General features: G+C 36.4%; 1 protein-coding gene across 4 annotated transcripts in view; it reads left to right on the forward strand.

Annotated features, from left to right (window-relative positions):
• The window catches only part of CSDE1 (cold shock domain containing E1), a 39820-nt gene that overhangs the window by 17157 nt on the left and 10102 nt on the right, over window positions 1-12561 (forward strand). For 3 of the 4 annotated variants that reach the window (XM_032881366.1, XM_032881367.1, XM_032881370.1), the window contains 10 exons: window positions 894-1092; window positions 2089-2198; window positions 2600-2692; window positions 3313-3410; window positions 6094-6175; window positions 6525-6653; window positions 6761-6886; window positions 7495-7707; window positions 9278-9418; window positions 9503-9667. In XM_032881366.1, coding sequence (XP_032737257.1) covers window positions 894-1092; window positions 2089-2198; window positions 2600-2692; window positions 3313-3410; window positions 6094-6175; window positions 6525-6653; window positions 6761-6886; window positions 7495-7707; window positions 9278-9418; window positions 9503-9667 — 1356 coding nt within the window. The remainder of the gene's footprint in view (window positions 1-893; window positions 1093-2088; window positions 2199-2599; window positions 2693-3312; window positions 3411-6093; window positions 6176-6524; window positions 6654-6760; window positions 6887-7494; window positions 7708-9277; window positions 9419-9502; window positions 9668-12561) is intronic. The other variant, XM_032881369.1, reaches the window with a different exon arrangement.

Genomic DNA, 12561 nt, shown 5'->3' on the forward strand with positions numbered 1-12561 from the left:
AATTTGTTTTTATAGTGTCCCTCAGGGCAAAATGAAATATCCAGTGTGATAGACAGTATTTGATGATGTAAACAGGTTCCATTGCATTGTACTTAAATAGCTCTTTTCACTAAAGATGTTTTCTTTTGCTTTATATGATCATAGAAGCAAATGGCAGTATTTAGAGATTTCATCAGCATCTGAAATGGATGAAAAGATTTCTTTAAATATACCTGTGAAATGATTAAAAATTTTTAGATTTGAAGAGCTTTTGTTTTCTTGGAGTTTTGTCTTAGAAAAATCCTGTTTTCCAACTCACTGTTTTGGCTCGTTTTCCATTGGAAAATCTATGGATTTATTTTCTGATATTTTCTAGTTTGAAATAAGCATTTCATACCAAGTTTCTTTTGTTTTCATCTCTACTAATTTAAATAATTGCTTTTGGATGCATGGCTTAACAAATAGTATTCAGGTTTCTATTTTAAGTCTCAAAGTCCATTTGAGTTTGTGTTCTGGTAGTGTTCTGGTAGTTTGGGTTGCCATCCCTTGGATATCCATTACCCTTCTTCTGAAATTATTGTTTTAGTAATTTAAAGTTAACATAAAAGAAGCTTTTACTTATGTAGCTGCTCTGCCTTAACACTGAACTCCAGAAATCCTATTTGCTGGTAAGTGAAAATTCTACCATAAATTGGGGAAGTTCCCTAAAATAAATGAAATTAGTTCTTCTGAAATGTTTTATAGCTAAACTAATATTTCAGTAGTTCAGCTAAACTAATAAAAGTCCATAAATTTCCCTTTACCTACTTTATTTTCTTTACCTTTTTCCATTAAAAATTTAGTGGTTAGTCAGACTTAGTATGCTATGAAGATAATGTGCAGATCTGAGTATATTCTTTTTCTTTTTAAAACAGATGAGCTTTGATCCAAACCTTCTCCATAACAATGGACACAATGGGTACCCTAATGGTACTTCAGCAGCACTGCGTGAAACTGGGGTTATTGAAAAACTGCTAACCTCTTACGGATTTATTCAGTGTTCAGAACGTCAAGCTAGACTTTTCTTCCACTGTTCACAGTATAATGGCAACCTGCAGGACTTAAAAGTAGGAGGTAATCTGTCACTGATTATCCTTTTTAAAATAACTCATCACACATTTCTGTTGCATGTCAACTTGCTTATGACAGTATTACAGTTTTGGCCTTTTAATTGTCCCAATTACAGATGTGTGTCTCTGTAAACCAGCAGAATCTTGATATCTGTTGTGGTGTCTTTGGAGGGGATGAAAGACTCATTGACTTTAAAGATACCTTTGAATTTTTTTTTTTTAATAGATACTTGGAAGATCTAATTATTTTTCTCCATATTTATGACTGTAGTTATATATTGGATTTTAAGCCAATGGAAATATAAACTTACAATGTTAGTTTTAACTATTTTATTAGGTCGTATATTTGGTAGTACCTGAAAAAAAAAAAACTTAGAATGTTACCACTTGGACTGTTCATCTTGGTTTACACAATAAAAATCACTTTCACATATGAAAATATATGACTTAGTAGAAGACTGAAATTATAAGGTCTCGGTGTGTGTTTTTTAAAATATCTTTGGGGGAAAGTCAGAACAATAGTTAACATGAGTATTTGCATACTGAATACTTTAAACCCTACAAGAGCATTATTTTGGTTGATCCTTATTTTGTGGATGAGGAAACCTGAGGTATAGAGAAGCTTAAGAAAAAAGAAAACTTGCCAAAAGTCATGATTTGCAGTATACGTAAATACTGTGAAAATGAAGACTAAGATATTCCTATCTTAGTCTAAAGCAGTGGTTCTGAAGCATTCGTATGTATGAGAATAAACTGGAAGGCTTGTTTAAACATAAATTGCTGTACTTGGTGCCTAGAGTCTGTCTTTGAGTAGGTCTGGAGTGGGGCCCAGGAATTGGCATTTCTTCTAAGCTCCCAGGTAATGCTGCTGTTACTGGTCCAAGAAGCACACTTTGAGAAATCACCAGTGTACAGCAACTCAAAGGCAAAGTTTGGCTTGAAAGTGAGATACCATTTTGTCAAAGTTAGTCCAACAAATACAATACTTACTTTATTTTAGATGATGTTGAATTTGAAGTATCATCTGACCGGCGGACTGGGAAACCCATTGCTGTTAAACTGGTGAAGATAAAACCAGAAATCCTCCCTGAAGAACGAATGAATGGACAAGTTAGTGGCTTTGATGCTTTGTGTTTTCTTAGGGCCCTGCATTTGGATATCTTTCACATTAGAAAAGGAAGATTCTCCCCATCTCCTCAGTTTGCACGCAAGAGAGCTATAGTATATAAAGATTATTATTTTAAAATTCTATCAGAAGCACTGGCATTTCTTGACCTGAAATATAAAATATGGTCAAGATTCAATTTGGGTTTTTACATATAACCCTAAGTCTATACTTACAGTCAGTTTGTGTACTGTAAGTTTGAAACTTGGCAGCATGACATCCTCTTGTGGATCATATTAAATGCATCCCTATGTATAGTATAGAGGATATTAAAATTCAGTTAATATTGCACAGTGCTGCTCCTGAAATGATTAGCAATGGAAATTTTTTTTTTTTTGACTGGTAGGTTGTGTGCGCTGTTCCTCACAACTTAGAGAGTAAATCTCCAGCTGCCCCGGGTCAGAGTCCAACAGGGAGTGTATGCTACGAACGTAATGGGGTAAACTTGTGTATTTTTCTTAAACCTTTGCCTGATCCACCATGTGATCTATAAGCGTACTTTAAAATTCAAAATAGAAAACGTAAGCTGCAGTTGATAAATTCAGTTTTAAATTTGGTTTCTAAGAGACTTCGAGTGCAGCATAATCAAAAACTTTAAAAAGAAAAAATCCTTAGGGCTTCCAAGTGTCTTAGCTTGCCCAAGTGTGACCTTAGTTAGAATATTAAGGTAAAATATTCCTTTTACTTGCTTTTTGGGGGGTTGTGGGACGGGATCTTTTTTCTGGTTCTTTTTAAGCACTAACTCCATCTTTTTGTTTGGAATGCCTTATTACATAAAAATTGTTTTTTTTGAAATGTAACTACAGTCTCTGGGCAAATGCTTCCACGTGTGTAAGCTTTTTGAAGTTGGATTGCTGCTCAGCTGTGGACTCGCAGAAGTCATCAGCATCATGGAGGGGAAGTGTGTGTTTATATGACTAAAACGATGTACTTGTTATAAAGCATTTTTAAGAAATTTGGCTTAAAATGCCAGTTTAAGAGGTATTTAATGAAGTAAATCACAGTATACAGAAAAGATGCATCCTGCCAATATAGTAATAATAACTTATTAATTCACAGGAAGTGTTTTATCTGACTTACACCCCCGAAGATGTTGAAGGGAATGTTCAGCTGGAAACTGGAGATAAAATAAACTTTGTAATTGATAACAATAAACAGTAAGTTCTTTTATTCCACCTAAGTTGGGGTTTTTTGTTTTGTTTCTTTTGTCTAACCCCTCCAATAAGAAGAAGAAATCTGAAATGAGTTAAAAACCTAACATGTAAATGTGGATAATTTTAATGATTTTCATGATCTTTTAAACTTGATTAAGCATTTCAGGGTCTGTTCTATGATGGGCGCTATGTGGATGTCAAAAATAGGAATATAATTAAAATATGGTCAGAGTTTTTAAGGAGCTGTTCGAGAAGTCAGTGAAAGTTTTGCAAAAGCAATAGTGCGGGAGAGAAGTTTTAAGGGAAGGGTGAGGGTGTAAAAGTCACTAGGGGGTGGGGGAGCATTCTGAGTAGAAGTATAATTTTGAGGAAATGGCCAAAAATTTGAGTTAATTGAACTGACTGGATCATGGTAAGATGAAGTTTGAGCTTTATCCTGTAGTCCTAGGACTTTTTGAAGGATTTTAAGTTGGATGGTGGGAGCTGGGATGGAGGTGTGATCAGTTTAGGTCATTGTAAGTCATGGAGAGTAGTGGTACTCTAGAGGCAGTGACATAAGAGTTAATATGCAAGAAGAGATCTAATACACTAACATGCATAGGCCAGCGGTGATCAGGTGGAGAAGTCAAGCCACACTGAGAAGATAAAACCATGTTTTGTGATTGATCAGGTAGAGGTGTATATGGGAATTACTGAGAGGGGAATCCCAAATGCCACTTTTCTGGCTACTGGGCAGATGATGATGATGATATTAACCAGACTAAGAATATACAAAAAAAAAAACTATTAAGTGTGGGAGAAGAATTCTGCTTATTTTGGCATTTCGAATTTGAGATGTTTGGGTGTAGTTGTATGTGTAAGTCTAAAACAAGCTAGTACTAGGATATACAGCTGTGAAATTCATCAGCGTAAGCAGTTTAAGGGAAGTGTAGTTAAGAAAGCCTAGGGATAATTATTTTTAAAAGAGTACAGAAGGAAGTTAAAAAAAAGTAGGAAGTTGAAAAAAATGCTAGGAATGTACTTTTCAACAGCACAGAGAAAGCAAAGACCCAAGAGCATGTGCAGAATTACTAGCCCTGAACCTTATTTCTTATAAAACTTTAGTCTTCATTTTAAGGAATCAGATTGAGGGGCTTCTGGGTGGCTCAGTTGGTTAAGTGTTGGACTCTTGATTTCCACTCAGGTCATGATCTCCGGGTCATGGGGTATGAGCCCACATTGGGCTCTGTGTCAGACTTTGTACTCAGCGGGAGCCTGCTCCCCTTTCTCTCCTCTTCCCCCATCTTGCATGTGCTCTTCTGCGCTCTCTCTCTAAAATAAATAAATCTTTAAAAAATAGAAGGAATCAGATTGAGTTGGTGTTATATTAATAGTTCTAGTCTAAGGGCCTCAATTTGATCTCAGGAAGTATGGGGATAGGGCTTGAGTTTAAAGGTGGAGCCAGGGAAAGGGTTTTATTTAACCTTTATTAAATTTCTGTGTGCCAAGCACTTGCACTGAATACTTTAAGTATAGTTGTTAATCCTGAACACAGCTTCACCTGATGTCTTCCATCTGTAAAATTGAGGTATGTTCTCACTTGCTTGAAGTCATAACAGCCTTGAAATAGCAGATATCTGAACCCCAGTCTGGTTCTAAAGCCTTTTACTGTAGAAAGTTGCAAATTTTTCCAGTGCCTTCATTATTCTGTTAATTTTTGAAATAAAAAGCAGAGTTGGGTTATAGTTTGTCCATGAAAAGTTAAGGGAAGTAACTACTTAGTCTGCAGCTTTTCTTAAAACAACTCTACCAACAGTTTGTACCATCTTTGAGATGAAGTCAGATTCATATTGCTGCTGCTCGAAGATGGGGACAGAATAATATGTGGTGCTTAATGTGTTTTCAGTGAAGGTGAATGTCATTTTTAAAAGTGTAGCAAATTTCTTCTTTAATCACTGCATTTACTCAACTTTCTTGTATGGCTTTTAATCAGAAATAATTGATGGGATAGCTACTAAATTCAGCACTTGTTGAAAACAGGGACCATCTCTTACTCATCTCTGTATCCCCAGTACCTTTGTTTGTAGCATATAATACTTACTCAAATGTTTATCCAAGAAATGATCTTCCTAAAACTTCAGATTCTCCATCTTTTGTTGCATTCAACTTGTGACTTCATTTCTTTTGTTGGAATAGGAAAGCATTGAGTGTCCATGATATTCTTTTAAGAATCTAAGAGAAAAATGATTCATATGTGTGTGTGTGTCTAATTTGGAAGGATAAGGAGTTAAAGCAAAAATCCTTTTGCATATGAAGCCAAATGAAAAGGACCATGTGCTGTAAACTACATTTGCTCTTCATGTTGACATAAAATTCTTGAGACCTCAGAAAACTAGTTTGTGGGGCGCCTGGGTGGCTCAGTGGGTTAAAGCCTCTGCCTTCGGCTCAGGTCGTGGTCCCAGGGTCCTGGGATCGAGCCCCGCATCTGGCTCTCTGCTTAGCAGGGAGCCTGCTTCCTCCTCTCTCTCTCTGCCTGCTTCTCTGCCTACTTGTGATCTCTGTCAAATAAATAAATAAAATATTAAAAATAAAAAAAATTTTAAAAAAACTAGTTTGTTTCTCTCAACTTACCATGTCTAACCAAACCAATGCATTTTTCACCCCCTCTTTGACCCCCCCCAACCCCACCCAATTACTCCCTTTCTAGTACTGGTGCTGTAAGTGCTCGGAACATTATGCTGTTGAAAAAGAAACAAGCCCGCTGTCAGGGAGTAGTTTGTGCCATGAAGGTAAGTGTCATCAAATACAAGAAACTTGAGGTTTTTTCTTTTACTACTTTCAGTCTGTACTTCATACCCAAGCAAGCCTTTTGTTTTTGTTTTTTCTCTTAATCTTCCCTTTAAAAATATTTTCACTGTTAACATCAGAAGTAATCTCTTAAAATTCCTTGGTTACTAATTCATTATGTTCTTTAAAATTGATATTGTTAATAGTAGACCTAACCAAATATATTGTTTCTGATACAGTATAATTTTATGAAAAGATTGCTTATTGAATGCAAATTGTAATCATAAATACGTGCACTTAATAGTACCTAATGTTCCTATTATTTTTTGGGTTTTGCTTGTTTGTCTTTAGGAGGCGTTTGGCTTTATTGAAAGAGGTGATATTGTAAAAGAGATATTCTTTCACTATAGTGAATTTAAGGGTGACTTAGAAACCTTGCAGCCTGGAGATGACGTGGAATTCACAATCAAGGACAGAAATGTAAGATAGTTGACTGGCTTGATCTTTGGCCTTTTAAGATAAAAAATGAATTACATTTTTAGGAAACATTTAAAATTATGAGATCCCCCCCTACTTTTGTGATTTAGGGTAAAGAAGTTGCAACAGATGTCAGACTATTGCCTCAAGGAACAGTCATTTTTGAAGATATCAGCATTGAACATTTTGAAGGAACTGTAACCAAAGTAATCCCAAAAGTACCCAGTAAAAACCAGGTAAGGAGTCTTTTTCAGGAGAGTTTTCTTTTGTTTCATCAGTAGTAGAATAATTTGGTATACAGAAACTTTAATTAATGTAATTTTATGATGTTGAACAATTGACTTTCTTGATATATATAATTAAACTAAATGAGAAACCAGTGATATGTTTTATAACCATGGATATGTTTTAGTTTTTACTGGTTTATAAGGAGAAAGGGACAAAACTGCTGGTTAAATTGGGGGAAAACCAGTTTGGGTGTGCATTTATTGGGGTTCTCTCCGAGGTCCCACCCCCTTCCCCTGTTTGTTTCATTTGTGTGGGAGGTAAGGTGAGGAGAGGACACTGGTGGTGTCATTGCTGAAGAAATGTGAAACATAAAAGACTTGAAATTCTTTTCCTTAAATAGCTCTGTGTCATAGTGGAGGTTCTTAACCTCCACATTTTATGATTGTGTGACCATAGAACACAGAGCTTTCAAATTGGACTTGTTATCAACATCTTTTTTCCCTGTAGGGAACTGTTTATTATAAATAACATGGGTTTGCTGTGTGTTCTTCTTGTTTGACTTAGAACTAGGAAGGATGAGAAATCTCCAGCTAAAATAGTTTTTCCTTCTCATCAGAATGACCCATTGCCAGGACGCATCAAAGTTGATTTTGTGATTCCTAAAGAACTTCCCTTTGGAGACAAAGATACAAAATCCAAGGTGACCCTGCTGGAAGGCGACCATGTTAGGTTTAATATTTCAACAGACCGACGTGACAAATTAGAACGAGCAACCAACATAGAAGTTCTATCAAACACATTTCAGTTCACTAATGAAGCCAGAGAGATGGTACGTGTTGGATATTGTTCGATACTTGTATTCAGTATGGGGCCAATATTATATTTGAATTCATAATGCTATATTGAGAAGTTTTTAAGATAATGATAACATTGGGCAGTTACCTTAGTGATTAAGAACACAGATCTTTGAGTCAGTCTAGGTTTGATATCTAACCCTGCCAGTTATCTTGGAATAGATGTGAAGAAGTTTTAGAAAGTGTGTACAGGATGATTTCTGAGATCTTTAGAGAGTCACTGATTCTCTGGACCTTAAACAGAAAGATTGAGAAAAATCAGGTCTGTTGTAGAAAGTAAATTTTCCCAAACTGTTCCATAAAATGTTTAGTAAACACTAAATAAAGTTAAATGGGTTTTGGGTTTTTTTGGGCTTTGCAGATTCTTTTTAGTGGATGTAAATCCAGGAATGACATGTACCAGAATTGTTTCCCAAACATATTTTATGGGCTTGCTTTTCATAAATTAACTTTCTCAGATGTAATACATTGTTTTGTTGAGGGTCATAATGTGTGGTATATCTCATGCTGTTAGTAGAACTGGGTACATTTCACTGGGAATTTAAATTCCTTGGGACTTCTAACCTTTACCTTTAGAGATCTGATCTTATTTGACACTTGCAGTGTGCTTTTAACTTTAAAAATTTTGAGAACCAAAGGAATGTGTTTTTAAGAACTTCTCAGGTAGCATCTATTTTGCTTGACAGTGTGGACTGCATTGTAGAGTCCCTTGGCTGCCATTAAGATGTAGCAAGGATTAAATGTCAGAATATTGTTTATGCTATATTCAGAACTGGTTATAGAATAATCATCAGTAATAATGTAAATAAACATGCAATATATAAGTCATTGGTAGGTTGATAATAATTGTTTCAGTAAACATTTGAATACCTGCCATGTGCCAGTTAACTCTGGATATAATGCTACCACAGAGCTGATAATTTAGTAAGATGGGGGAATAAAATAAGGAAAGGATTTCCTGTATTTTATTTATTCTTCAGACCTAAATTTTAAGCCTTTCTTGTACCTAAACTCAAATAAAATTTTTTAAGGTAGAGACTAAAAAGTTGCCTTTAGTTGACTTTGGAAGTTTTTGAAATATTAGTGTATAGATTTTTGTAAGTTCCCAGATGTCATCATAAAGCTTGGGCCTCATTTGGAGTCTTCGATTCTACCACTTAATTAGCTGAGTGCTTTGGACAAACTGCTTAACCTCCCTCAGCCTCAATTTCCTCATCTTGCAAAATGGGGTAATAATACCAAGTTCACAGATTTGAGAATTAAAAGGAATACATTGTGTGAATGTTGTTCACATTCAAATGTTGATCATTTTTCCTATGCATACTGGCCAAGGAGTAGCATCTCACACATTGCTTAAAGGTTAATTTACTAAAAGACTGAAAAGCAGTGAGTTTGTATTTAAATGGAGAAATTAAAATGTAGATACAGAATTTGAGTCATTAATACAGAGAATTCCTATTGAATTCAACTTGATGCTTCCAGAGTTGAATGTTGTTTTCCTGGCAAGCTTCACAGCCAGTGAAAATATTATTGTTTGGATTTCAGGGTGTAATTGCTGCCGTGAGAGACGGTTTTGGTTTCATCAAGTGTGTGGATCGTGATGCTCGTATGTTCTTCCACTTCAGTGAAATTCTGGATGGGAACCAGCTCCATATTGCAGATGAAGTAGAGTTTACTGTGGTTCCTGTGAGTAGTTTTTGAGGAAAGAATAGAATGGTTCCTTGGTGCTTCATTTTTCAGTTTAAAGTTACTTTTGTTTTTCACTTGTAGGATATGCTCTCTGCCCAAAGAAATCATGCTATTAGGATTAAAAAGCTTCCCAAGGGCACGGTTTCATTCCACTCCCATTCAGATCATCGTTTTCTGGGCACTGTAGAAAAAGAAGCCACTTTCTCCAACCCTAAAACCACTAGCCCAAATAAAGGCAAAGAAAAGGTAAGTTTTACATGATCAAAATGATTTGTGTAGCTTTTTTTTTTTTTTAAAGATTTATTTATTTTAGAGAGAGGTGCACAGTGGGGTGAAAGGGGCTGAGGGAGAGGGAAAAAGCAGACTCTAAGTTGAGCGTGGAACCTGATTCGGGGCTTGATCTCACGACCCTGAGATCATGACCTGAGCTGAAATAGGTGTCAGATCCTTGACTGACTGGGCCACCCCGGCGCCTCTGATATATGTAGCTCTGTATTAGTCTTCTGCTTCAAGGAAACCACTGTCCACACAATAATGGAGTTAAGTATTATCTCTTTTGGAATTCTCTAATATTAATGGTGGGGAACTAATCTACAAGTTTTCTGATCTCAGCACTATTGACTTTTGTGTGGGAGTGGGTTGCTCTTGAGTACATTGTTGGATGTTTTGCAGCTTCCCTGGCCTTTTCCCAGTAGAGACCAGTATCTTTCCTCTCCCCCTCTCTGACAGCCAAAAGTGTTTCCAGATACTGTCAGACATCCCAGAATCACCCCTGGTTGAGAAACACTCATCTAAAATGACAGTACTTGTCTTCCAAAGCAGTTTAAAACTTCCACATTTGAGTAGACTCAGTTCACACATTTGAACTCCCATTTATTGACTAGTTCACTGAATAGAAATATAAAGCTGTCTAGTCTAACATGGCTTTTGCTCTTAAGTAATAAATTGAGAGTGTACAGAAGCAGGTAATCCATGCAAAATATAAAATGTTGCCCCAAAATGTCAGTAAGAGTGCTGTGGTGAAAATGAATTCTAAACTGGGGGTGGAGGGGGCTGGGATGGTTTCACTAAGGCACTGGCATTTAATAGGTATAGATAACTGAGGAAAGGACATTCCTTACAGAATAGAGGCCAGATGAGAAAAATTCGGTTTCTTTAGAAAGCACTACGTATTAAATAGGAAGACAGGGTTTTTCTTTGATGGGGCCAAATAGGGGAAATAAGAGTGAAAAATCAGAATACAGAAAGATTGAGAAGGTTTGATTGCTACTCTGAAGAATTTAGACATTGTTCTGTACTCAATAGATTTCTTTTGGAAAGTGTGATCAGATACGCATTTCAGGAAGAAATGGCAATAGTATGAACCCTAGATGGGGGTGTGGAGAAAGACAAAAGATGAAGAGGCCTGATAGGAAATTTAGATAGTTTTTGAACCAGGGGACAGAGATCATGGATGTAGACAAGAGAGAAGGAACATGAAAGAGAAGGTGATACAATTTTTAAAAATAACTAAAAGCCTATAAGAGTATAATAGCTTTTTTTTTTTTTTTTTTGAGAGAAAGAGCACAGGGGAGGAGTAGGGAGAAGGAGTAGTAGACTCCCTGCTCAGCAGGGAGCCCAGTGTTCTGCTTGATCCAAGGGCTCCGGGATCTTGACCTGAGCTGAAGGCAGACGCTTAACTGACTTAGCCATCCAGGCACCCCAAGAACAGATTAGCATCTTGTTTTACCATTTTTTTTGTAGCTTAGGAAATCACTTCATCTCTGAGCTTAAGTTTTTAAACAAAAAAAATCAGTCTCATATTTTGTTGAAAAAGCTCTCACAGGGCCTAGCCCATAGTAGGAATTTCACAAGTGCTCCTGTTAAAAATAATAAAAGCAAAAGAAAACCAGTGGGGCTTATTTTTAATGGTTTTGGGGTCTTAGAATGCCCAGCTTCACAGATGACTCTGCCAAAGCTGACTTGATCAAGAGAGCCTTTGTATGAGACTTTTCCTGCCCTTCTATTTTTCTTTCTTGGCCGATGCTGGACCCTAGTGAGTCCTTCTGTCATTGGGCTTATTTATAACAGTGTATTACACTTGTTTATGAATCTGTGTTCTCTACTAAACTGGGCTCTTCGAGAGCAGGGATTGTCTTTTATCTCTATTTCCTATACTTGCTGTGGAGTATGGTGTCAGGTGATGGCTAGATATCGAGGTTAATGGATTATAGTTGAGAGCAAAATCAAATGCTGAGATTTTGAGTGTGGTTGACTTGGAGAAGAATCAGTGTAAGACCTGAATTCTCTGACCACCTCCTTCATTTAACCAAAGTCAGATACTTAGCATCATTTTGTGCTGGCTGTATAACCTTGGTCGAGTTTATTTTAACTTCCTAAAACTTTCCTAATAGAGATCAGAGTAACTTTTTTTTTTTTTAAGATTTTATTTATTCATTTGACAGACAGAGATCACAAGTAGGCAGAGAGAGAGGGAGGAAGCAGGCTCCCTGCCAGGCAGAGAGCCCGATGGGGAGCTCGATCCCAGGACCCTGAGATCATGACCTGAGCTGAAGGCAGAGGCTTTAACCCACTGAGCCACCCAGGTGCCCCCAGAGTAACTTTTGAAGATGGTTTTATCATAACATTAAATTTGGTAATATAAAGTGCCTAACATAATGTCTGATACAATTTAAATGTTCAGTATGATTACATAGTAGTTGCACAAGGAATATGAATGGTAAAAGAGTAGAAATTAATTGGTTTTGAATATTAATAGTTGGTAATGTATTCTGGAGCTTAGGAAAGGAGAGATGTGGGCAGTAATCCCCATAGGAATGATATTTGAAACCGTAGGAGCAGTATAACTTATGTAGTTGCTCTACAGTGTTGTTTACATGTGATTCTATGTGGCATATCCGAAATTTCTTAAGACTTTTGAAGAGCTAATTTTTCTAGTATTCATTTAAGTGTTACTGTGGAAACATGGGTGTAATTGCCTGAATATCACATGCTCTGAACTGTGCTAGATCCTATACCAAATTAAATTCTTGTTCATAAGTTAAATTAATTTCATACAAAACACTACAGGGTACTATGGGAGATTAAAAGTAGGTGATAGACAAGCTTCTTACCCTACAGAATTTCCACTTTGCTAAAAA

This window comes from Lontra canadensis, unplaced genomic scaffold (genome assembly GCF_010015895.1).
Source record: "Lontra canadensis isolate GAN:19392208 unplaced genomic scaffold, GSC_riverotter_1.0 scaffold75, whole genome shotgun sequence".
In the NCBI taxonomy this organism is placed as follows: domain Eukaryota; kingdom Metazoa; phylum Chordata; class Mammalia; order Carnivora; family Mustelidae; genus Lontra; species Lontra canadensis.